The following is a 24,362-nucleotide window of genomic DNA, read 5'->3' on the forward strand; positions in this document are numbered from 1 at the left end:
GCGTCATGTCTTCTATGTTGCTTTTTTCGCAGGTTTTTATACTTTTTAGTATTTATCTATTAATTTTAATAACTAGTTTTGATTAATCTAGTTTGATGAATTCTCACTGAATTGAAAATTTACGTTTTTAATACAATTTCCTAACTGAAGTATGAAAACACAAATACTTAGCGGTATTTTAATTGTATTCGGCTTTCTTTTTGTGTACTTTATTGCAGCTAGCTTACGAATAATAATTATTAGTTTGAAAAATATAGAGGTAGAAATGTTTTTATTTTAATCTCACGGTACGTCAACGGTTTAATTCCTGTATCATTTTTAAAGACCAACCGCCAGGTAAACACAAGAAAGTGAGAAAGTATCTTTCAGAGCATGATTTTGAGCACGTTGCAGAGGAAGTAGAAGAGATTTTTATATTTTAGAAGGAAGTTCTGACGTACATTTTGTTAGGTAGCTGATGGATGGATTCCGTCCTAATCTTCAGCCAAAAGCATTTCAATTATTTTTACTATTTTTGTCTTTGTAACATGGAAGTATGTGAAGCTTATCTATGAGTATTTAGGAAGGAAAAAGTCATGGACGAGCTTTTATTCGCAATAACTGCAAATTTCATTTGTCTTAGTTTAGATGTTAAAGACAAAAATGGCAGTATTGTCACATTTATGTCACGTATGACTGGTGAATCATTTATTCACGGTCTTGGTGCAATAAATGACAATGCTGTTCGTTTAATTGTTCTTTGTGACAGCTGCGGTCTAATTGCTGATGGATCATGGTTCCCGCACCGTGATATACATGTACTTTACCTCTTGAGACTTCATGGAAAGACTGTCGCCAAGGGTAGAAAGACTGAAGGTGTTTACATTCAGAAGCTCTGTGATAAACATATGTGGGAAGCATATTGCATTGCCCTTTCAAGTAAATTTACGAGCCTAGCATGCGATGAAACAGGTGTCTCAGTTGACGAGACGTGGAGTAAAATCGGGGATTTTGCAAGTGGAGCCACTGAAAAGTCAATTGGTTATGCACAAAAGAAGAGGGGACAGTGGATCAGTGACGGTTCTCGGAAACTCATGCAAGACAGGAAAGAAATAATGATCTAGCTGGAATGCTGTGATAGTAATATCACCTCCGAATATAGAGACCACTTCAGGGCCCAGCATAAACAAATCCACAAAGCTGTAAAGCGGTCCACACGAAATTCAACAAAAATGTTGCTTTTGGGAGCCAAAGGCAGTCGAAGTTGAGAAAGCTGGCAGCGAAGGTGATAGTTAAACAGTGTATCGGATAGCCAAAAAGGTCACTAGGACTTCAGAAAACCTGCTTTTGCCGTTGAAAGCAGGATGGATGAACTACTTACAAGGAAATATGATATTGATAACAGATGGAGAGAATACTTCAACGAAGCAGTAAATTTTCCTCTCCCTTCCGATCCTATAAAGTCGCCTGGATTGCCACTCTTTGAGCTGGTTATCAACACCGAGTCCTAAAAAAGATCGAACCGTTGAATGCATGAATTGGTGAAGTATTACCTTGTAGTCCATAGGAAGTAATATCCTTTTCGAAATACTCCTGAATTGCATTCAATCGAGAATTGACGCGGTCCTGAGAGGCGAACAACACGGTTTCTGGCCAGGCAGATCGTCTTTTGATCTGATTTTTAGTATAAGAATACTAGTTGAATAATCCAGTGAGTGGCGGACTGACGTGCTATTGGTGTTTATAGACATCTTAAAGGCTTTTGGTTCTGTACACAAAAAATCCCGATGGAAAATACTAAGACATTACGACATCCCGGTTAAAATTACTAGAATTATTATTGCTTTATATAATGACCAGCTGGGCGCTGTAGAAACCGACGATAGAAACTAGACAAAATGGTTCCAGGTTTACTTTGGTGTACGACAAGGTCATATCCTCTCTATTTGGCTCTTCATGCTTTTCATTGGTTACATTCTTCGGTTAAATCACTTTTTTTTAGTGATTCAGTTGAATTAGAGCCATACTATCTTTGATGTGGATTTTGCTGATGACATTGCCTTCCTATCTCATCTAAGAGAAGACTTACGGCAGGACATCACAGATGTCTCAAACAAAGCCGGACGTGTGGGATTGTCAATCATTACCATAAAGATCAAAGTCCTGACACTTCATATCGGTTCTAATGAGCTGGAGGAGGATGCAGAATTTTGGAAACATCATAAATTCTGATGGAAGTCTGGAGTGCTAAGTTGCTAGACGCATTGTTTGTGGAGACAATGCTTTTACTAAACTAAGAATAGTCTGTATATCTCTTTATGCTCTTCAAAGTTTAAGCTCCAACTATTAATTATCAATGTCTTCTTTGTATTAATCTACGGATACGAAGCATGGGCACTGACAAAACAGCTTGAGAAACGAATACAGGGTTTTGAAAATAATTGCCTTCAGTTCTTCCTGGGAGTCCACTGGTCTGGCAGAATTACAAATACTCTCGTACGTGAAAGAACAAAGCAACATTAATAGTCCAGAAAATTCCAAATAGTAGATGGCATTTTTGGAGCAATATGATTCATATGGGTGATGCTCCCCTATGATGTCTGGTGATCCACCCGGCATTAGAAGGTATGGACGACAGAAAGCAACTCATGGTCAATCCCTAGAGAAGAATGCTACACTAGTGAAAGGATGCTACACTTATGGCCTCAAGTTCATCTGGGTTCATCGTGCAGGAACATTGTTGTCACCTTATGCGCCAACCGACGTGGGATGAACTAAGTAAGCAAGTTAGAAAAATATGTAAGAACTTAATACAGGCAAACAAATCTGGAAAAATGTTAAAAACTCCGAAGCAATCTTCTAAGAAAGGAACAAATAATAAGGAGAAATGAAAAGTTCAGTCCTTTAGTAATTACGTAATTGAAGCCAAGGAAAATGAGGAAGGAGTTATCATGGAAAATCTGTACATCAGCCAGAATGAATCAATAATATAATGACCTAAGTTTAGGTTAGGTTCTTGTCTATGTATGAACATGAGGGATGTATAGTATGAACATCCCTCGGGGTTTACCAGCAATAGTGGGAGGTTTTGAGTTATGATATTTATTTTAAAGCGGGTTTACATATTGATCAAATTAAGTATTATATGTCAGGGAGGGGTTATTTTCTAGAACTTGGAAAAAAATAAAATATTTAGGGAAGGTACGGGGGATGGATAGTCCTTACTCAAAAATCTGCGTTATTTTATGACCCTTTGTCATGAATCACCGGATATACAAAAAGATTTATTTTCAAGTAAAGTGGCGTCAATTGCGTGGTTTTTTCGCAATAGGTTCGAATGATTTTGCAATAAACGGAAAGATTGAAAAATATATTAAATTGGGAATGATATATAGAGAAAATTTTGTCGGGGAAGGGCGGGGGGCGGCCGCTTGAAATATTGTTAACGTACGGGAGTTTTTTTTTTTTTTTTTTTATATGTTGTAAATCATTAATTTGTATGTTTATCAATCAAATATCTATCTATCATTGAAATGCATAAAATTTATGGCTTGGAGCTGTTGCTTGTACTGGAAACATAGAAGGTTTTATATGCTAAATCAGTTATTAAGAGGGTTTTTCTTTTACAAATGACCTATAACAGACAGAGGTCACCAGCTTAAAATAAAGAGTAGCTATTGAATATAGTCAATGGGTACAATACATTGCTTCTACAATCAAGACAAGAATAATCAAAACCTGATTAAGTAAAGGAGTGTGTCAGTAGGTAGAAAAGACACTAAGCCTACTCTATAAGGAACGCTGGCAAAGCAAAGCAGAAAGTTAATAGGCCCATTGTGGTTGAAATTCAGATAACTCCCAATTCTAGCCAAAAAATAGAGATATCATGTTGAGGGTATTGGGTGTGTGGCAGATTAAAATGAGAAAGTATGAGCTACTAAACCTTTTGTGTCCTGCTCCTGAATTAACGCAATATATACTTTTATAAATCCACCCACACCTATACAAATCTTTGCAACAATCTGACGACAGTATCTCTTCTCGGAGTTAAGCTAGTAATTTCTAATTGAATTTCTAAATTAAAAGCCCATTTTTCAATTTGTGTAGAAGACTAGGAACAAATTGCGAATAAGCTGGATCAATGGATTTGCGAATAACCTGGATTTTAAGGCCGGATCAATATGAATAAGCATTCGTTTTCGCTTCTAACAGGGTCTCGAAAAAGAAGAACGCGTTTAGTCATAAAATCAATGTAGCGTAAGTTCTTTTTATGAACTTATATTTACGGCCCCGGCTATAAAACTAATCTTTTTACGCTTTATAGCCTTCTCGCTCTTTGGTTACAGATTTAAGCTGGTTTCCTTCTTCTTTGTAATTACAATTTTCTTTTTCTTTGCTATCAACTACCAGGGGATTAAAATACTGATTAAAACTGTTTTAACTATTTGACCTTATCAGTAAAAGGAACCGTTTTCTTTAAATAATTTTTACTAGAAAATGATATTAACGTAAAAAAGTTAATTCTCTTTTGGAACCAACATTGTATTAAGAGGGATGAGTGTTGGGAGGGATGAGCACAACTCTTTTTTTGAAAGTGGTAAAGACCCTCAAAGCTTCAGAAAATAAAATACTAGCAATTAACAGTCAAAAGTAGGCTTGGTTTTGGGCAAGATAATATGAATTAGTACTTAGCTCATGAATGCCCTGAGGAATACTGTGTTTGAGATCAGTTTTAGTGTTGGTACTAGAAAATGACAAAAAGTGGACCTTATTCACTTGAGCTGAGACATTCCCAGTGAGACTGGAGTGTCCTGACCTCCCCACCTTTTAGAAGATTATATAAAACGTTTGTTTATGCTGCACATTTATTATATAACGACCCTTCGTATACTCCCTCCGACACAAAAAAACGAATCCTGACTACTTCTCCTGGTACTAATCCCTCCGCATAACCTACTGAATGTTAGCAGCAGTATGTCTTAAATATCTGGCTCAAAAACCTCACTTTCAACATTATATTTTTACAGAACGATATGCAGCTCATCGAGAAGCCTCGAATAAAGAAGGTATAAATGTTTGCCCCTTGTACATGTTTAATGAACGTGTATTTTTCCTAGATTACTGCCCTGTTGTTAAAATTAACGGTTGTGCTATTGTTGCTACTAACTTCTATCTTTTGCAGGATTCTTTCTTCGGGTGTTTGTTCCATTTTTATTTTGCCAATCAGAGGCGTTACGCATGGAGGGAGTGGAATGCCCCCTCCACCCAATACGTTTAGATCGCTGGTAACAAGAAAAGTTAAAATCGTAAAATAACGGTGTGAATTGCCGCTGTAAAATTTCATTTCATACTGATTTTTATTGCAATTTTGCTGGTTTTACTGATTTCTACTGAAATATTGCTATTGCCTGGAAAAATTACCAGCTATTCAGTCAAATCTATTGCCAATCCCTCTAGAAATATTTTAGTAAGTGACGCTTCTGGTGCAAACTAATATATTTTCGTATAGTAGTGAATTAGAATGTGTTTGAACTGGAAAAAGGGTGTCACTTCTCTCTCTCTCTCTCTCTCTCTCTCTCTCTCTCTCTCTCTCTCTCTCTCTCTCTCTCTCTCTCTCTCTCTCTCTCTCTCTCTCTCTCTCTCTCTCTCTCTCTCTCTCTCTCTCTCTCTCTTTCCTCGTTCTCTTCTTTCCGTTATCAATGCACCCTGTCCTCCAAAAGTAGAATTGTGAAGTTTAGTTCAGAGAGTTTTGTTGCATGCAAATTGTCTATTAAAGTGTATATTTTACTCCAGTTGCCTCTTCCTTTAAGTTTTGTGTAATTTTAATGAAGGGGGGGGGGGGACTGACAGAAATAGGGAAATTGATATAATACGTTTAGATTTGTTGCTGTCCCAAGTTGGAATACAGATCAAACCCTTTTTGTCCTCCGACTGAAAAATTTCTTGAATTTTGACTTTCTATTTGCTTACATAATGAGAATAATTGGGAGGAAAATAAATTGTAAGTACTCTTATGCTCTAAGAGATAATTCCAGCTCTCTCAGTGAAGGCATCACGAAGGAGCTGTTTAAACAGCGGCGGAACGTCTTCGCAGGATGCCCAAAGACACTACTTTGGTCGACTGAGGAGGGGAAGGGGAATGCACAGAAGTCTTAAAAATTTTGGTTGTGAAAACAGAAGGTTTAGACAGGGTGAGGTGCAAGAATTGTACTCACCATTGTGTTAACACAAGGTGCCTTGATGCTTACGATTTTGTAATTGCGGTTGTGAATTCTAGCAAACAAACGGCGTATCTTGGATCATGTTTAGTCCTTGTTTGTTAATCTTTTGTCAATTATAGGTCACCCTATTAATGCTCCCTCTAATGTTGGAGAACATTGGAAGTCCCCCGATTTGCCGTCAGCCAACTGTCTCATCGCTTGCCAGAATGGTGTTTTTCAAGTTTACGCCAGCGAAGATGATCTAAAGGGCAATAAACCGGTGGAATATGACTTTATTAGCCTTGAAACTTTTATAACTGACATGCAGCTTCTTTGTGTTATGATTGCGAACGGACCTTTGTAAGTCAATACTCTTTAACTATAAACCTAAATACGAGCTGAAATAGCTAAATCTTGAAGAAATAATCCAGCCATATACGAGGGAAAAGAAAAGGGGCTTTCAATTCGTGTCCCACAGCAAAATCCCGAGATTTTTAGAAGTTTCTCTGTATCTTCTTGTATTTTATTACAATTTGCTTGTTTTACTTTTTGTAAATTTGTACAGCATAACTAGTTCAATATCGTTATTATTATTATTGCTATTTTTATTATTATTATTACTATTAGTATTAAATCACTTCCAACATGTAACCTCCTTGGAAATTGAAACAATCAACCCCTGTTAGCTTTACTGGGCTAAATAGTTCGTGTTACTATTTGTTCAGGCCAGAAAAGCAATTCCGAAAAATTGCGGGCTGAGAACTTCTTCTTTGAAACCTTGATTCTTTTTTTAATTTCTGGCGTCATAATCATATTTGGATAATCTTATTCAGTAAAATATTGTACTTTGAGGAAAATGCATCATCAAATATTCCGTTCTCGCTTAAAAAAAAAAAAAATCTTTATATTCCTTTCCTTTTTTACAATTGTTTTGTATGCCATGTTTCCTTATTTAGTACTTGCTGTTATAAATGGATTGGTCTTCAGTAATTTATAGCATATTTAATTAATAATTTTTATAGGAAGTCATTTTGCTACCGCCGTTTGACGTTTTTGAAACATAAATACCACATGCATGAACTGCTAAATGAACATCAAGAAGTATTAGAACAAAAATCTGTACCGCATAGAGATTTTTATAATATCCGAAAGGTTAGTCTCCTTTTCACTTTTTCCGTCTTTCGTTTTTTTTTTTTTTTTTTTTTGCTTTTTGCTGCAAATTTAGCCCAAATCTTGTTGTACTGCTAATCTCGTAGACAAAACAAAATTTATATGCTTAAGAATTCTTGTGATTTACTTATTTCTTATTTAGTACTTCCTATTAGAAGGATCTGTCTTTCACAATTCACATCATAATTTGTAGGACTAAGCATGCTTATTCCTGAAAGTGTACAAAAAAAAAAAAAAAAAAAAAAAAAAAAAAAAAAAAAAAAAAACATGATGGGACTTCTGTTTTTTAAGCACTATAAAACATAATGTTAATGGATTGCTCAAGAAAAAGAGCTTGTGCAAAAACAAATATTAACATAGTAAAAAGGCAAAAATAACATAAGAACAAGCTGATGTAGAGATTGGAATTAAAGTTGGATCTTTTGAAAATGAGTCGCAGGTTGAGAGGCTAAGTCTTAATACAGTTTTGTCAAAAATCTAAGCTCGGCTTTTATTTGGCCCATGGTATCCCTCTTAGAATGTTCATAGAGCTACGGTTTTTTAGTACTCTTAAGAAAATGGTCCACTCATCACACCATTTCCTCCGTTGCCCCCTCTTGCAACAACCTTAAAATGTGACTGTTTTGATGACATTTTAACGGGTCTATCGAGGGGGTGGGGCTAGGGGCACAAATAACCTTTGCCAAGGCCCCTAGGGGACCTTTGCTGGACCATCATGATTTAGCCAACAGAGTTCAGTCATGGTAAGCTTGTAGGTAACGTCAACGGCTTCAGTACGTGAATGGAAGCATGATTTATAGGCCAACTATCTTGCCTCAGCTAAAGAGTGTCCCATTCACCAAGGATCATCTGGAGCAGGGTGATAGAGCATTTCAGTATCTGTCGTATAAGGATATATGATTTCCTCATTTGAGTTCTCCTCTTCAGGCCGAAAAATGTATTAGTAATATTTTTTCTTTAATTGGTTGTTGTTCTTCTATGAATTCATAGTATCATAGCTCCTAAATAAAATGAAATAATACGAAGATAATAGTTATTATGCAAAATATTTCTTAGCTCTACGTCTTATTTGTTCTAAGATTTTATTTGTGTATTTCCCAAGCCTTACTAATAAGGTATTCTAAAGGTTCACCATTGAGGGATTACGGCTTTTAGTATTCCGAAACCATGGAAGGATAAAAATCTTGAATTAAAACTAAAGACTAAGTAAGAAAACTTCTCAATTTAGGTTAATTCCAAATATTCAGTTTTGTCAGTCTCTACAATTGTTGAAAGAGGACTTTTTCTCCATTTTGCTTCTGAGGCCCAGCTTTGTATTGGACAAAATTCCAAGATATCCACTTTAACCAAAAGTTTTGCAAAATCTTCGAAATCCCTCCTTGGCCTTTCTGGTGTCAGGGAGACCAAACAATGGGAAATATGTTTTTGAATCGTGAGGCTTCATGCATACCTTTAGAAGAAAGGTATGTTGTTGAAATGACTATCATTTCAGTGCTGATAATTTATAGGAGTTGCATTGCCTAACGGCTCAACCCACCCTCCCTACTCTACACTGTTCCTTTTTTTTGGAATTGTTCCACCTCGTTCGAATTTGGATAACTCAGGCAGCACCAGGAATTGACAATGACATTTGGCTTTGACACTCACGCTTTATATACACATTTAGTTAAAAAATTTAATGCTGGTTACACCTTCTCTGAGTGTTGGTTATTTATGTCAGGATTGGTAATTTGCTAGTTAGATAGTTACAGGTCGGGCGTCTTGACCTTGAGCCAACACCTTTTCTATAGATGTACTGTAACTCTTCTGAATCAGCATCGTTCAGGGGAAAGAAAACTTGGAACAAGCTGTCGTCTAGTAATCTTTATTGTGTGTTGACTATACGGGAGACTCAACTCAGTAAACTGACCTATTGAGTTAATTAACACAAGAAATTCACCTTAGTCAGCTCAAGGCAGACAACTCAATCTAGTTGACTGAGTAGACGGAACTCGTCGCAGACAATACGCTACAGGCAACTGACAACTCAGCCCGAAAAACTTGATATGCAAGAAATCTCAACTGATGGAAACCCTAAGTGCGTATCAAGTAAAAAAAAGAAGATAAATCAACATAGTTACTATTCAGCCCAGGGCAGCTCAAAATGAAAAGCTCAGCAAAACAAGTAACTTGACGCTGCGAAATTAACTCAGTTGAACCGAATCGCAACTCAAAGTTGCACGGTCGTTTTTAGAAAGCAGTTTATACAGTAAAAATAGGCTGCATAAGAAATAAACTGTTTAATTTCTATTCGTATCAACTAATATATGTTTCTTTTAATTTTGTCTTTGCATTCATTGGAACCTCTGTTCGATTTAAATTTGTGCCTTTATTTTTTTATTTTTTTTGTCGGTTCTTAGGTTTGAATTGTTCATTCATAGGAGTTGAAGTTTGATTTCTCGTACTGTATAAGTGTATTTTTGCTTATTTTAACTCTTACTATTTTTCGTTACCTTTCGTTCAAAAGCTGACTTAAAAAGAACAGCCCTACCAGCTACAAGCTGGCTACCAATATACTGTAATATTTAGTAATGTAAGAGAATATATTAACAGAGAAAAAAACGCTTGAATTGTGAGATCTCCCAGGTATATTACGCAATTTTTGCCATGGCAGTTACTACTCACGAATTTCTACCGTCTCGACTAGTTACATATTTGAACTTTTGAACAGTTAACAATGTGTAATGTGTCATACTACCAATCTTTCGAGATTAAAAGTTTTAAAGTACCGTGGGCATCAAAATATGAACTTTTTTTTTACCTGAAAATTCCAATTTTCAAAATCATGAAATTAGTATTGCAATGTCGAGAAGTGAAAACGAATAACCAGAACTAACGAATATAAGCTATGTGGTGCCATATGTTTTTAGCTTATATTTTCTTATTTTTACTCGCATAACCTGCCTGCTACTGCAAAAAAGTGTATGATAAAAGTAGGGAGAAAAATTGCCTTTTCATGACAAATTGAATTTTCAATTTGTCCTAATTTTTTTTAGATGTTTCCACTAAACCCATTCCAACAATTATGTTTCATTTTCGCTGTTCGTGGTAGCCTACTTTAATTTTGGATAACCTTAAGATATACAGGGTGACAAGCACTTTGATCACCGTTGCTAATGAAGCAAAGAATGTAACCAATTAGGAAGATCTGCAATAAGTAATCTAAAATAAAAAGGTGTATGCCTATAGGACGAATGTCTATTCAAATCCCTTGTGCCTATATGACAGTAACCGTTCATATTTTAGATTATTCATGCACATTTTTGCCAAAGTGCTAATAAAAACTGGTTACAAGTCAAATGTACTTTTAGGTTGATACACATATTCACGCTGCATCGTGCATGAACCACAAACATATGCTACGTTTTATGAAAAAAAGATTGCGTGTAGAAGGTAATCGAATTGTACAAGTTGACAAACATGGCAAACCAATGACGTTGAAGCAAGTTTTTGATGATCTGAATTTAACTCCTTATGATTTGACTGTTGACATGTTGGATATGCATTGTGTAAGTTATCCTTATTTCTATCTTTTTGCTTCGTAGTTGTGTAATTTGATGTTATACTTTTTTCGTATCCGTTAGTAGCCCCTATCAAAATTTAGTGGGAGCTTTAGTAAAGAGAAAAAAGAGTGTTCTAATGCTTGTTACAAAGAGTGAGTATTCATGTCGTATTATCCTTAATCTAATTTCTTTGTATATTTTGATATCGGTTGTCAAAATTCAAACCATAGCTACTAAGTTGCTTGAATAATGGTACTACTATTGACAAGTCATCCCAGCAACAAGCTACCAGAGGCCAAGACAGCTGCGCAAGAACATCCTCCGTCTCAGTCTATTCAAATCTTCAGTCTTTCACCTATCGAACGAAGTTATAATGTCTTGTAAATTCTTCCTCCTGACCTACATCATTCTAGGACGGCCTACATCCTCCTACATCATTCTGGGGTGACCTGTTTTCTGTTTGGCCTCAGATGGATGGCCAAAAGGCACAATCTTTGGCAACATGTCATCTTTCATATGTAAAAAGTGGCCTAGACATCTTAACTTGTCTTTTATTATAGCTCTGGAAAATGAAATAAAACTACATTTTACATACAGTTTGTTGTATAACATATGATCAGTCCAACTGGCGTCTAAAATTATCTGTAAACAATTCCTCTGAAAAGATAAATCTGAAAGAAGACAATAAGCAATTTTACAGAATTCGGCATGTAGTTTTTTGTGGGAATTTGTTTTGATTTTGAGGGGTTAGCCACATCATTTGAATATGTTTCTGTGTGAGTGTCGTTGATGGAGCAGTTTTCTTATTTATGTAAGTCTATATTTTTGTGCGGGAATCCATATATCAAAGCCAGAGTTGCCAACTAGAAATTGAGTTTCAATTTGATTTTCACATTCAGTATATTATTTGTCTTAGTAAAAATAAAAAATATTGGCTGGTCAGGACCATTTTCTCTTCTTTTTATCAATAGTTTATAATTTATCCTTCAATTCCACGTTATTCACTTCTCGCCTGAAGACATTAATCCCTTTCAAAAAGGTTTTTTTTATTGTTTAAACTAAACTGTTGCTACTTGATCTCTAAGATGGTGGAAAAGCGCTCTCCGCAAAGAAGTTTTTTGTGTTCTGAAAATTTCGCATGGTAGAAGCTTAAAAGAGAATTACGTAGAGCAAAAAAGAAATCACAGAAATAGCACATTCTAAAAGGCTAATATAGTTATATATTTGTATTTCTCGTGAAAATTCTTTATATTTTTATGATAATAAATAGTCTTAGAGACTCATGTGGTGGTAGTTTTCCCTTTCCTTTGCATGAAAGATAAGATATTTATTTTTTAAAAATTGCTAGCACTAGTTCCGAAGGGCCAAATTTGAATTTGGGGTCAAGGTCAGGGTCATGTCTCTTTCCTTTGTATGTGAAGCGGTGCGCCATTGCAAAGCACTGAAGTACATATTATCCTTCAAAGTGTGCCGACTGACAAAATATCTTATGCTGCCGTTTATTGATGAATGAACGACTAGGATCGGAGAAAAACTATAATTTATGGTGCATTCAATTGTCGAGTGTGGTGAAGGGATGTATCTTTTTTTTTATTTATGCGTCTCTTTGTCTTGTGTTTTCATAATTAATTTCTTATTTTTCTATGATGAAAAACCAAATGCTGGAAAACTTTCAAAAAAAGATGATTAAGACATATGATTTGTGACACTCATTTAGATTTATGATGTGCATGAACTTGTCTTTGGGCAACTAAACAATTATTTTGGACAGTTGTATTGATGCTAGTTAAAGCTTATCGCCAACTATTGTCATTCAAATGTCGTAAATATAGGATGCAGGTCAAACTCGTTTAACTTTTCAAACTTGAGACGTTAAAAAACCTGATTGATGTTAAATGGTGGATACGGCTTCACCTAATAAGTCTAAGTCTTGGATGTGAGTGTTTTTGCCACAAGGGAGGGTGGATAAAGGTAAAGACATGAAAAACACTTTTTAAGCCACAATTTTGTTTTCCTTTTTGGAGTTCAGACGGTTCTTACTGGCCCTCCCCTCTCCCCTAGTTCGCAGACAAAAAAAAAAGGTCCAGCCGAGTTATTGATGGTTTATAGGGCGTCGAATTGACGTTTCAGCTGCTGGGTCTTTTTACAGAGACCGAGCGCAGGCCTGTCACCCAATCTTGTGGCAGTGGGAGTCGAAACTGGGCCCAATATTGTCAAGAAGAGTATCAATCCATAGTGCCACCCCAGGGTAAAAAAGAGGCGCACTGATATGGCTCACATTTTAATGCAGTCTTCTTTTACCTCTCATGAAGCATGGTTTAATGTTTGTTTGGCAATATTTTAGCGCAAATACGATTTAAAGTGAGGATTATATATAAAATAATAGACCTGCACATGGAAGGTATGAAGGAATGAAAACTATCTTCTAGACATGGGCGTAATTTCGTTACTTCGATTGGAGTGGGTAAGAGTGGGTTCCCATCCGAGGGGGGGGATCTAGGGGCGTGGAATACCCTTAATGGGAAGGGGGATCTGGGGAGCCTCCTGATATGTGAAAAACACAAGTCTAAATGTGTTTTTAAGCTGTCTGATGACTGATTTTGGGAAATTATTTTACAATGGATGCCGAACACTGAACGGTAAAAAGTAAAGGTGGCGTGGGCGTACCAAGTCTTCAAAAGCACATTTTTTCTTCGGGCTGTGACGAAGAAATGTTACTATTTAGCAAAGATTTTAATGGGTAGATCTCAGAAACATGACACAATAAATAATAAACAATACACTCCAATCAAACAAGCGTAATTTTAAGTTGGCTGTCCTTCTTCCGTGCCCATCCGTTGGTTGAGGCTCATCGGCGGATTATCAGTGCCTGGTGCGCATGGCCCGTATCTATTTTTGTAGACTTGCCTTACCCTATCAAACCTGAAACAAAACTAGCGGTATCGTAATTTTTGTTGTTACGACGTTAATTCAATAAAAACTTAATTCAAAATGTACCTCTTAACCTAATACAACTTTACGTTTTGAAAAAAAGAACCTGGCAACACATAAACGAGTTTCTTAACAGTTATCATTTTAGGTTTACTTAATAAATTATAATATCTTCCAAATTACTGGGAAGGCAACTACCCCTCTTGTTACCCTCTCCTCAATGGTGCCTGTTCTTCTAGATTCACTTGATTGTCCTACCCTCAGAAAATTAAAGATATGGTGCTTAAATGGCACTTCTCTAGGTTTTGCCCCCCCCCCCCCCAAAAAAAAACAAAACATTATGCTCTGACTCCCTTAAGCTGTGGCCCGGAAATGTCTGTACCCTGATTTTACAAAATCAAAAGAAATTCCTAAAAAAAAAGGGCGCACCATATATAATGAGTAACCTGGTTATATCAATTGGGAATGCCGGCATAATGTCGGAAAGACCATTCTCAATTTTTCTTTGCTCAAAACACATCGTTTCTTATTAGTTTTCGTGTGAATTTTAACTTCAAATGACTATTACTTCAAACAGTTTTGATGTTTCATTTTTTGTGCTTGTTTGCTCGAATATTTAGAATGTGTGAAAGCTAATTCACTAGAAAATTCATTAAAAATAAATTTGGCTTCTTGTATCATTGAATAATATCGTTTCTTGCTCTCCAATAGATGATAATTTTTCTTGTATCCTCTTAGTGTCTTCTTGCACTAGAAACGTTACGATGATTGAACTCCTACATCATTTGGCAATAGGAGACGACGAATTCTTTATGAATGAATCATATAAATGCGTAAATGATTTCTGCCATAAATTACAACAATTCTTACATAATTGAACATAATACTGTCTCTAAAAGGCTTCTTATCTTTTATATTAGGTTTTTTGTTATTATTATTTTTTTTAGGATAGAAATACTTTTCATCGTTTCGACAAGTTCAATGCTAAGTATAATCCAGTTGGTGAGAGTAGGTTGCGAGAAATTTTTCTTAAAACTGACAACTACATGGAGGGCGAATATTTTGGAAGTATTATCAAGGTATGTATACTCTCATTAACATTTCATTATTGTGCGGAAGTTGACATAAACCTTTCTTTAATGTCAAGAAGTAATGTCTTGTAGTCAAGACTTTCCAAGTCTTGGAAGTCCTAACTCTTTTCTCACTAGAATCAACAGAAAATTTTTCTTTTTTGAGTGCCGAAGCAAGGTTTATTTTTTCTCGAAATGGTTTCTAAATAAATTTTGTGATTTGTTTGTTGTACCGATGTTTTTGCTGCAGCATTTTTTAGGCTGATGTGATTATTCATTCAACGCTGTCTAAGAACATTGTGCAATGTAATTTGAGACACAGAATTAGCCAATGCTATTTCCAAGTCCGCTTTGACAAGCTAAGTGGCTTTTTTGTCCTTTCGTTGTACTCACGGGGCTTAAAGTCCGAAGTTACCTATTTATGGAGTAACCCGTCGCGCATTGCGGCTATCTAAAAAAAAGGGAATTCATGGAAAACCCCCCTGCAGAAAACTGCCTCTCCGTGGAAAAATCCCCGTCTGATAAGTTCCTGCAGGACAATTCTCAAAAAGCAACGACCGGATTTTTAAATTTAAGAGTATTTGAAAAATTCCGCTGTGGACAATGCCCCCCCCCCTCCCGGAAAATACTTCGACAATTTTCCTTCATTGGGAATTATCCATAAATCCGAAAAATGGGATAATGCACTGAATTGATAAACACAAACATCGATATTTGTCAAACGTCATGCTTTCCACAATAGAGTTAATCTCAGACTGAATAAAGTTGTCTTTTAGCCTACATTTATATAAAGTACCTCATTAGTTTATTTTGATTACATATGCAAAGATTTGAAAAAGATAATGGAAATCAAATTCATTTTAACGTAGAAGATCCCCCCCCCCCTGGGGGGAATATCTTCCCTGGGAAGTTTTTCCCACGTGTAAAATAACGATAGTATTTTTAAGTTCAAAAGTATTAGGTTGAATACCAAATTAATAAAAATGATGGATACCAAATTCGAGAATTTATTGAGTAAGAAATTTTCTAATTTTTAAAGTGTATTAGATGACAAAACTCATAATTAACTAACCTGTTAATTGAACATGCAGATAATGTGAATAATATGACCAAAAGAGACTGCCCATTATTTGTATTGAGAAGTCTCTCATTTCAGTCAGCACGAAAAGTATTTAAATGGCCTCGGGGGGCGAGGGTCATATATCTAAAACCCTCGCAAGAGCGTACTCAACCACTTCTTAAAATGTCTTGGCGATTGGATGAACAGTGCAGTAATGCATCCAGGATATAATCGAGACATACATTCGATTATATAGTCAGGTCAGTGCCGGTGCTGTTTTAAGAAATTATTGATTGATAGCTATTCATCTCTTTGCAAAGTTTGTTACAGAAGCTGTTTAGAAATGGAAAAAAGCTGTATGCGTGAACAAATGATATTCATAGATAATAAATAGTATGAGCTCTTATTTGTCCTAGGGATTTTTTTTTTTTTATTTAACAGGGCCTTAAATTACAGAAAATATATTTCTTTTTCTTTTTTTTTGCAAATGGCTTGACTGCCCAGAGTTGTCACAGGTCCAAGAAAAGGTCACTAAAATTGTAAACTTACTAAAACCCGTGCTTTCACCTGAATTTTTCTACAAAAAATATCAAACTGATATTCTGGTTTTCAAGGGCTTGTGATGAATCATTTTAATTTTTCCTTGTGGGAGGGTTTGCTTGTGCCTTAAAAAACAGCACGTGTAAAGTAATGGTCGTAGAATTTTCTAAAATTACTGTAAAAGTTAACAAGGGCATCAGCTGATGTGGCAAGATGCTCATTGCAAAAAGGTGGGTTCTTGAAAAATACCTTTTAAGCTTAAGTGGAAAGTATTTGCCTGTCTAAGGGTTTGGGTTTATAACCAGAGTTACCTTGTCCTTCGTCCCTTATCATTTACTCTTATCGTTTAAACCACCTTTTTATAGTTTATGTGTTGTGCATTCTGTTAGAAAATTTATTCAAATTTGTCAGCTTTCAATTCTTTTTAATTCTAACATGCATGACTGAGCGACAAAATGGGGTGAACCCCTGGGTGTCAGCCCCTACTAGAAGAATTAAAGTCTCAAATCTCGGAAGAGTATTATGGTTTTAGAGAAAAAAAATTCAAGCCTCTCCCATCCACCCATTGAAACATCTCTGTGTGTACCATTGTCACTTAATTTTTTTTTATTTTTTTTTAAGGAAGTGATGTCTGATTTGGAAGAATCCAAGTATCAGAATGCGGAGTTAAGGATATCTATCTATGGAAAAGCGATCGATGAATGGGACAAAGTTGCTCGTTGGGCTGTCAAGTGGAATGTCTATTCAGATAATGTTGTTTGGTTGGTCCAAATGCCTAGACTTTAGTAAGTGGGGTTTGAAAAACTTATTTTTTTTTTTACCTTTGTTATAAGGTTTCATGTCGATGGTGTTTAGACGAAATTTTGTACTTTTTTCCACCTTGCTGTAAGAAAGGATTTATTAATAACACTTACAAGTAACATAAAAAAGCAGAATAAATAAGATAATAGAATAACATGAAAGGCGGGTAACATCAAATTTTGAATAATAATGTTGGAATGTGGCTTGCTTTAATGGAAATGGGAACTTCCTGTGAGGGTGTAAAGAGGGAGGCTTTGAATAGATTGAGATGAAGGAGGAGCATGCGTAGCTGTGTTGGCCTCACGCGGCTTGGTGCTGCGGTGAGTTGTTAGTAGTAGTAATAGTAGTTTGGTTTGCTAATATATTTTTCTCTGGCAATGCCATTCATTGTTATAATACGAGGTGGACTGGTAATATTAGAATGCCAATAACATCTTCAGCATGTTGGGGATTCTCTTTTCTGGTCCAGGGTCCCAAAAATTGGTCCAAAATTCCGAATAGTGTTCGAAGTGTATGGAGCCAAAATTCCGTGTTCGAAGTGTATTGAGCCAAAATTCCGTGTTTAACGTGTATTGAGCCAAAATTCCGTGTTTGACGTGTATTGTGCCAAAATTCCGTGTTCGAAGTGCATTGAGCCAAAATTCCGTGTTCGAAGTGTATTGAGCCAAAATTCCGTGTTCGAAGTGTATTGAGCCAAAATTCCGTGTTCGAAGTTTATTGAGCCAAAATTCCGTGTTTGAAGTGTGCTGAGCCTCACACTTTTATAAATAATAATAAACAAAATGTGTTCTGTCATGTGTTAGTTCTGTCAGTTATCATGTATTAGTTGCTCTCTAGATCAGATGTTTTTTCCTCTTTTGGATGGTTTTCGGTAAATTTACCTGTTTCGGTTTTTTTTTCATATCCTCTTGGGAATATAGTTTATGTATAGGCTAGGCTTAGTAGGATTGAAATAGTTTTATAACTGTGTGTGTTTATTCATGTTAATTTTCTTTCTTTTTTTTGTCTTCTAATAAATTTGTTATGCCCCTCAAAAAAAAGTTCAAGAATCTGGGGTAATATTCTCCACTCTGGATGAAAATAAATGTTTCTTAGGGGTTGTTCCAAGCTCATGCCATGGTATTGCTATGGCGTATAGTATGGTATTATTAATTTTATTGCTTTTTCTAGTTTATATATCTTCTAAACCGCTCAATCAAATCCCTTACCAACCCCAAAAAAAGCGAATTCCTCGCTATTTTCTATTATTTTTAGCTCGTGCTCCTGTTAATATACAAAATTATAACGTTCACAACCTCTAGGGTTTTAATTACGTGTAATATTTTCTTCCTTTTTCAGAAAATCAGGAATAAAGTAAACAAATTGAAAAAAAAATGCAAAGAAGAAAAAATAAGGATAATTTCTGTTAGTCAAAAAGGAAGAATAGTGTGCAGGTATTTTAATCGAGACATCCGCTCGACCGTTCTCAAAAAAGGAAATAATGAGCAAAAATAATGAGCTCAGGACAAAATAAAAGCAAAACAAACCGCAAAAATAAGCACTAAATTAAAAGAGGCTCTCTTGTAGCAACGGTGAAAGGAGAACTAAACAAATGTATCAGATATTGAAAGGCTATTCAAACACGGAAAGCTTTTTGGAAAGCTATTCGGTTTCTAGGTATGGTTTTATCGGATATCGATTGTGGAATTCAAATCAAATGTCGTTTGTCATGATTTCCTTTTTTGCACTAAGGACGTTTGAATGGAGATCTTCATCGAAATTTTCTGCATATTATTCTTTCTTTTTTCACTGACTTGAGTTATCCTCGTTTTTCTTCTTTAGAATTGTTTTTCATTTTGTCATGCTTAGTCAGTGTTGTTTTAGGAATTGTTTACGAATAAATTGAAGTAATTTATTTTTACAATTAAAAAAAAAACAATTATTCTATCTTTTTTTTATAATTCTCTTTTCTCGGTACAGATTTCATAGTTCTTCCTCTCTTTTAGCGATATTTTCAAATCAAATAAGATTGTTGACAACTTCCAATGCATTATCGACAACATTTTTAGACCACTGTTTGAAGTGACTAATGATCCATCGACTCATCCAGAGCTACATTCCTTCCTCCGGCATGTAAGCATTTTCTTATTATTATTTTTTCTTTAAGGGACTGGGAAGGCTAAAACCTGATATAATTTTGAGATGGCTCACCTATTTAAAGGGGTGCGCGTAAGAGTATGTTTTCACTATGGATAGATCTTTCACTGTGTGGCAGCACAGTGTATTAGTGCTCTGCTTGTTCAATTCCAGCTGCCGCAAGGTTGGGCAACAGGCTTGCTACCTTCCTTTAAAAAAGACCCATAAATTGAAACGTCGATTCGACGCCCTATGTGTCACTATGGCTCTGGAGGATCGTTATCTTTTTGTCCAACAATTACATTTAGAAAGCATTTATTTTTCTAATTATCGAAGTAGAGTGAATAGCTGCACCAGCCGGCAGAAATTGTGTGGCTCTCGGCAATACGCCAAGCAATGGCTCTTGATGGTCCTTTTATAAGTCTTTCATTACCTCTTTCAATTCCAGCTCGTTTAGGCATCATTATGCAGCTATTTTTGGCCAAAAGCCGGATAATAACATCCGACTCCTCAGATTTGCGCCCTGCAGACTTTTCTTTGCTGTCTAAAATTTCGTTTTCTAAAATACGGTAGGAGCGACGTTCTTACCTTGCTTCATACTCAGAAATATGAAAATATGTACGAAACTGCTTTCATAGAAGTATCGTTTTAGCAAGAGCCATTAATTGAACATAACTTGGATATTTCGTTTCCAAGGATTGTACCTAGAGGTTACAACTACTGCTTCCATTCCTTTTCTAATCTGTTTTGGGTGCAAAATTTTTGCGTATAAATTCCATAAATGGCGTTTTGGATTCAGTAGAATTTTCCTTAAGCCAATAGGTGCCACAAAGGTCTCATAATCCAAATATTTGACCCCAAAAACTCGACAGCTTTTCCCGTCGTAATCGTTCACAGGCACAAGACTGATATTTCGCCCAGATTTAAACTTTTTCTTTATTAAATACTAGTTTCTAAAAAGTTATTAGAAAAAATTCAATTTCTAAACGCTTGGGAATACGCAAGTTCAAAATCCTTGACTTGGAGAGTGGATAGGATCAAACAGAGATTTGTCCTAGGACAAGTTCAAATGGTCTTGATATTTCTGTGTAACAAAAAGGCTGCTTTTTGCAGCATGGTCAAAATTAAAAACGTTGACCTAGCTTCAGTTTTTTCAGCTGGCTGACAGAATAAACTAGAGATACCCTGATAAAACAGTTGACAGAGAGAAGGTTTCAGGCAGGTGCTTAATGTTTTTGCAGAACTTGATCATTTTCAGAGCAACCAGTCCCCATTGCAAAACTTATGTTTTGGTGATTTCTTTTGCACTAATCTCCTACGAGAGTAATTAATTAAAAAAGAAGAAGACGATAATTAATTGGAGGTGATAAAACTTCCACGCCAAGAAGAAAATGAATTTTGTGCTTGCTTTGTTTCTCAAAAACAAAAAGTACCAATACTCAATACCACAGTCAAAAAAAGGCGCACATCTGATTGCGTCAAAATTTGGATCTGACGACGCTTTTGCGTCGAACCAAAATTTTGAATTTGTAGCAGAATTCTCTGGTGATTTGGGGTAAATATTATAAGGGAGGGGTGAATATGACTGGACATTTCTATTAGGATTCCGGTTTTTTGTTGTTGTTGTTTTTTTCGTAGATTCTTTAACTGCGTTCGTTTGTCCATAGACAGACATCAAATTTCGTAGATCTACGGAAAAATCCTTAGAAGTGGAAATACTGGTTACAAATTGAAATTTGTGGATGTTTTGCTCCTGTTTTGTTTGCTTGTTTTTTTAGGGTGGGGGGGGGATTGAACTTTATCAATACATATTTTACTGAATTTAAAGAGCTAAAAGAGATCTGCCCTGTCTTTTTCTTTCTAGTTTTTTACTTTTTTTTATTACGATAGCTGTCTTAATTAAACTGAAATCAAAATAATTGTTTAACCTTAAATAACAGCCTTTACGTTAGACAACCATTCAATGTTTAACGTTAATTTGACTTCAATTAGGTTTCCTTTTTGTAGGTCGTTGGCTTTGACTCTGTTGACGATGAATCAAAGCCAGAGCAAGATGGTTTTGGTTTTACAATACCAGCTCCAGAAGATTGGAATTCAGCGGAAAATCCACCTTATTGGTACTACATCTATTATGCATACGCAAACCTCTGTGTGCTAAATCAATTTAGGAAGTAAGTGGGTTTTGAGGTTTATATTCTTCTCTAAATTCTGTGTGCAAAAATTTAGATCGTAGGTAAGTTTTTGGTTAATTACTATTAGTGAAGTGGGTGCCCATTTAGGATCCTCTCCCCTTGCAAGGGGTCTCAAAACGGGCAATGAGGCCAATATTTTCCTCTAGCGAGTTTTCTGCCGACTAAGTTATTGCAGCAGCTATTTAGGTTAAACTAATTTGTGAACCAGTGGGAACTAACATAAATTGCAATTTTTTTGAGGATTGGGGCGAGCTGCACGTAGGCCCCTTCCCAGTACGCGTACCGGGACTTAATACTTCGTAAATTTAAATCCATGTGTGGAAATCGGGAAGGGATAAGCAATGTGAAAAATAATGGTAACTAGGCTGAAGTGGAAACAAGAGATTCGAATATATATTCAGACTGAAGGGATTGTCACTCAGAAGAGCAGCCATGGATATTAGTTCTTTCGAATAGCCCTAGTTATCGGTCAGACCTATCCCTTGACATCGTTCAATCTAACCTTTTGAAAATGTTATTTGCATAATCTATTTCTAAAATTAATGTCTATAGATGCAAGAAAAGTAAAATATCCTATCCAGAAGAAAAGATTGTATAGAAAGCAGTAGAATCCATACAGGGAACTCCTCATTGAAGATATGCTTGACGCTTGAAAAAAGAAGGATTGGTATCAGTAATTAAAACTTCCGTTCGAATGGAGCCAGTCTTTGCCGTTTGCGCAAATATAAGCCAAGCGTGCTCAGTCGTGAGGCTTATCTAGGAGGTTAAAAACCTAAATTACCATAATCTAACCTATCTTTAACCATCATAGCTTGCAGAAGACTGAAAAAGCTGACTCGTAATGCTAATTGAATCCAAGCAGAGAAAGGGAATTCGTTTATATATATATATATATATATATATATATATATATATATATATATATATATATATATATATATATATATATATATATATATATATATATATATCATATATACATATATATATATATATATATATATATATATATATATATATATATATATACATATATACATACAGGAGTTCACCCGGCTTGAACCCCCCCCCCCTCTTATTATTTTTCCGACTCGTACAATAGTAACAAAATACATGTCAACAAATTTTGTTTCGTTTAAAAAAAAAAAAATTGTACCCCCTCCCCCCCCCCCTCCCGAACAAAATTCTAGATCCGTCCGTGTTCTTGTGTATCGCGAACGCACAAACATCAAAGCTAAACTTGCAAAGTTGTGTAATACTACAAAAATGGGTGTATTTAATGATTGTCTTGAATCATTTGTATTTCCAATAAAAGTGTTGTATAATTATTGACTATTTCCTGTTAATTTTTTTTTCTTTTCTTTTTTTTTAAGTCAAACCTAGAGCTTCTAGAAGTTCTGTTCTACAGATGTTGTTGCTCTTCCCAATGCTCCATGGATTTAATATTGAATCCTGGGATTGCAGATTTTCATGTATTATACTGATTAAAATAAATGTCTACTCATTAAAATTTGAGTTTTCAATTCACTGTCTAGATTCCTTTGTTTCTATAAGCAAGACCCCAAGGGTCCGTAGATGCAGGTCCTCGTGTCCACTGAAATGGTTACTGAAAATATAAAAGTTCTATTCTCTTCTTGCAGGGATCGTGGACTTAATACTTTTGTCCTTCGTCCTCATTGCGGAGAAGCTGGGCCAGTTCAGCACCTGGTGGCTGGTTTTCTTTTAGCTGAAAATATATCTCATGGGCTTATGCTCAGGAAGGTAAGAACTCTCTTGTTTGTAGCCACTAATACCTGCCAAGTTTTATTCATAGTTAGCATTCATTATATATTATGATCTCAGTGTTTTATAAAGATTGATTGATGACTGCAGATGTTCATCATTTGCTAAAATAGCATCTCCAGTATTACTACTACTGCTAACAACTCACGGCAGCACCAAGCCGCCTGTGGCCAACACAGCTACGCACACTTCCTGCATCCCAATCTATTCAAACCCTCCTCTTTACATCCTCCCAGGAAATTCCCATTTCCTTCCTTACGACATCCTCCCACCGCAACTGAGGACGACCGAAGGTTGGCGGAAAAGGATATTTTTTGGTCATCCTTCATCCACAGAACTAGTCCTAGCCATCTCAACCTTTCTTTCGTTATAGCCCTAGAAAGCGAGAATGAACTACACTTTTCGTACAGCATACTGTTTGAAATTCGGTCAGTAAGTTGGGTACCCAAAACAATCCGTAGGCAATTTTCCTAGAAAACAACTAGCAAATCTTCCTCCATTTTCGGAGCGCCCATGCTTCAGAAATATATTTGACCACTGTTATCACTATAGCTTCCAATATTATAATCTTGGTTCGCAGACTAATCTTCCTATTCTTCCAAACTTGTTTTAAGTGGGAAAAAACACCTTGGGCCTTGGTTATTCTACTTTTAACACCTTCACTGCTCCCAACTTCTTTACTAATAATCCTACCAAGTAAGTGAAGCTGTCCGCTTAATCGATCTTATCGTTATTCAACGTTACCTTTTCGTCTTCACTTATTACTAGCTTTTGCGACTTAGTCTTTTTAACATTAATTTTCAATCTTGCAAATCTCGTTTTGAAAACTATGATTATTCAAATTGTGGTCGTTCTGATTAATTTAAATAAAAACTCTTTTCTCGAAAAGAAGTTTTCAAAGAAAAATAAAGAGCTAGATTTAAACTTAAGGTGAACAGAAATAAAGTCTGATAATAAGTAAAGTGCAAAACTAAGATAAA

At 35.7% G+C, this 24,362-nt stretch overlaps 1 protein-coding gene across 4 annotated transcripts in view; it reads left to right on the forward strand.

Annotated features, from left to right (window-relative positions):
* Positions 1-24,362, forward strand: part of AMPdeam (AMP deaminase) — a 124,172-nt gene that overhangs the window by 88,341 nt on the left and 11,469 nt on the right. For 3 of the 4 annotated variants that reach the window (XM_089092478.1, XM_089092475.1, XM_089092479.1), the window contains 9 exons: positions 5,007-5,045; positions 6,320-6,539; positions 7,202-7,331; positions 10,700-10,897; positions 14,770-14,901; positions 17,114-17,277; positions 19,279-19,405; positions 21,416-21,579; positions 23,241-23,361. In XM_089092478.1, the coding sequence (XP_088948604.1) occupies positions 5,007-5,045; positions 6,320-6,539; positions 7,202-7,331; positions 10,700-10,897; positions 14,770-14,901; positions 17,114-17,277; positions 19,279-19,405; positions 21,416-21,579; positions 23,241-23,361 (1,295 nt within the window). The remainder of the gene's footprint in view (positions 1-5,006; positions 5,046-6,319; positions 6,540-7,201; positions 7,332-10,699; positions 10,898-14,769; positions 14,902-17,113; positions 17,278-19,278; positions 19,406-21,415; positions 21,580-23,240; positions 23,362-24,362) is intronic. The other variant, XM_089092476.1, reaches the window with a different exon arrangement.

The sequence above is a fragment of the Artemia sp. Qi Xiang Cuo genome, chromosome 7 (assembly GCF_049724085.1).
Source record: "Artemia sp. Qi Xiang Cuo chromosome 7, ASM4972408v1, whole genome shotgun sequence".
Lineage (NCBI taxonomy): Eukaryota > Metazoa > Arthropoda > Branchiopoda > Anostraca > Artemiidae > Artemia > Artemia sp. Qi Xiang Cuo.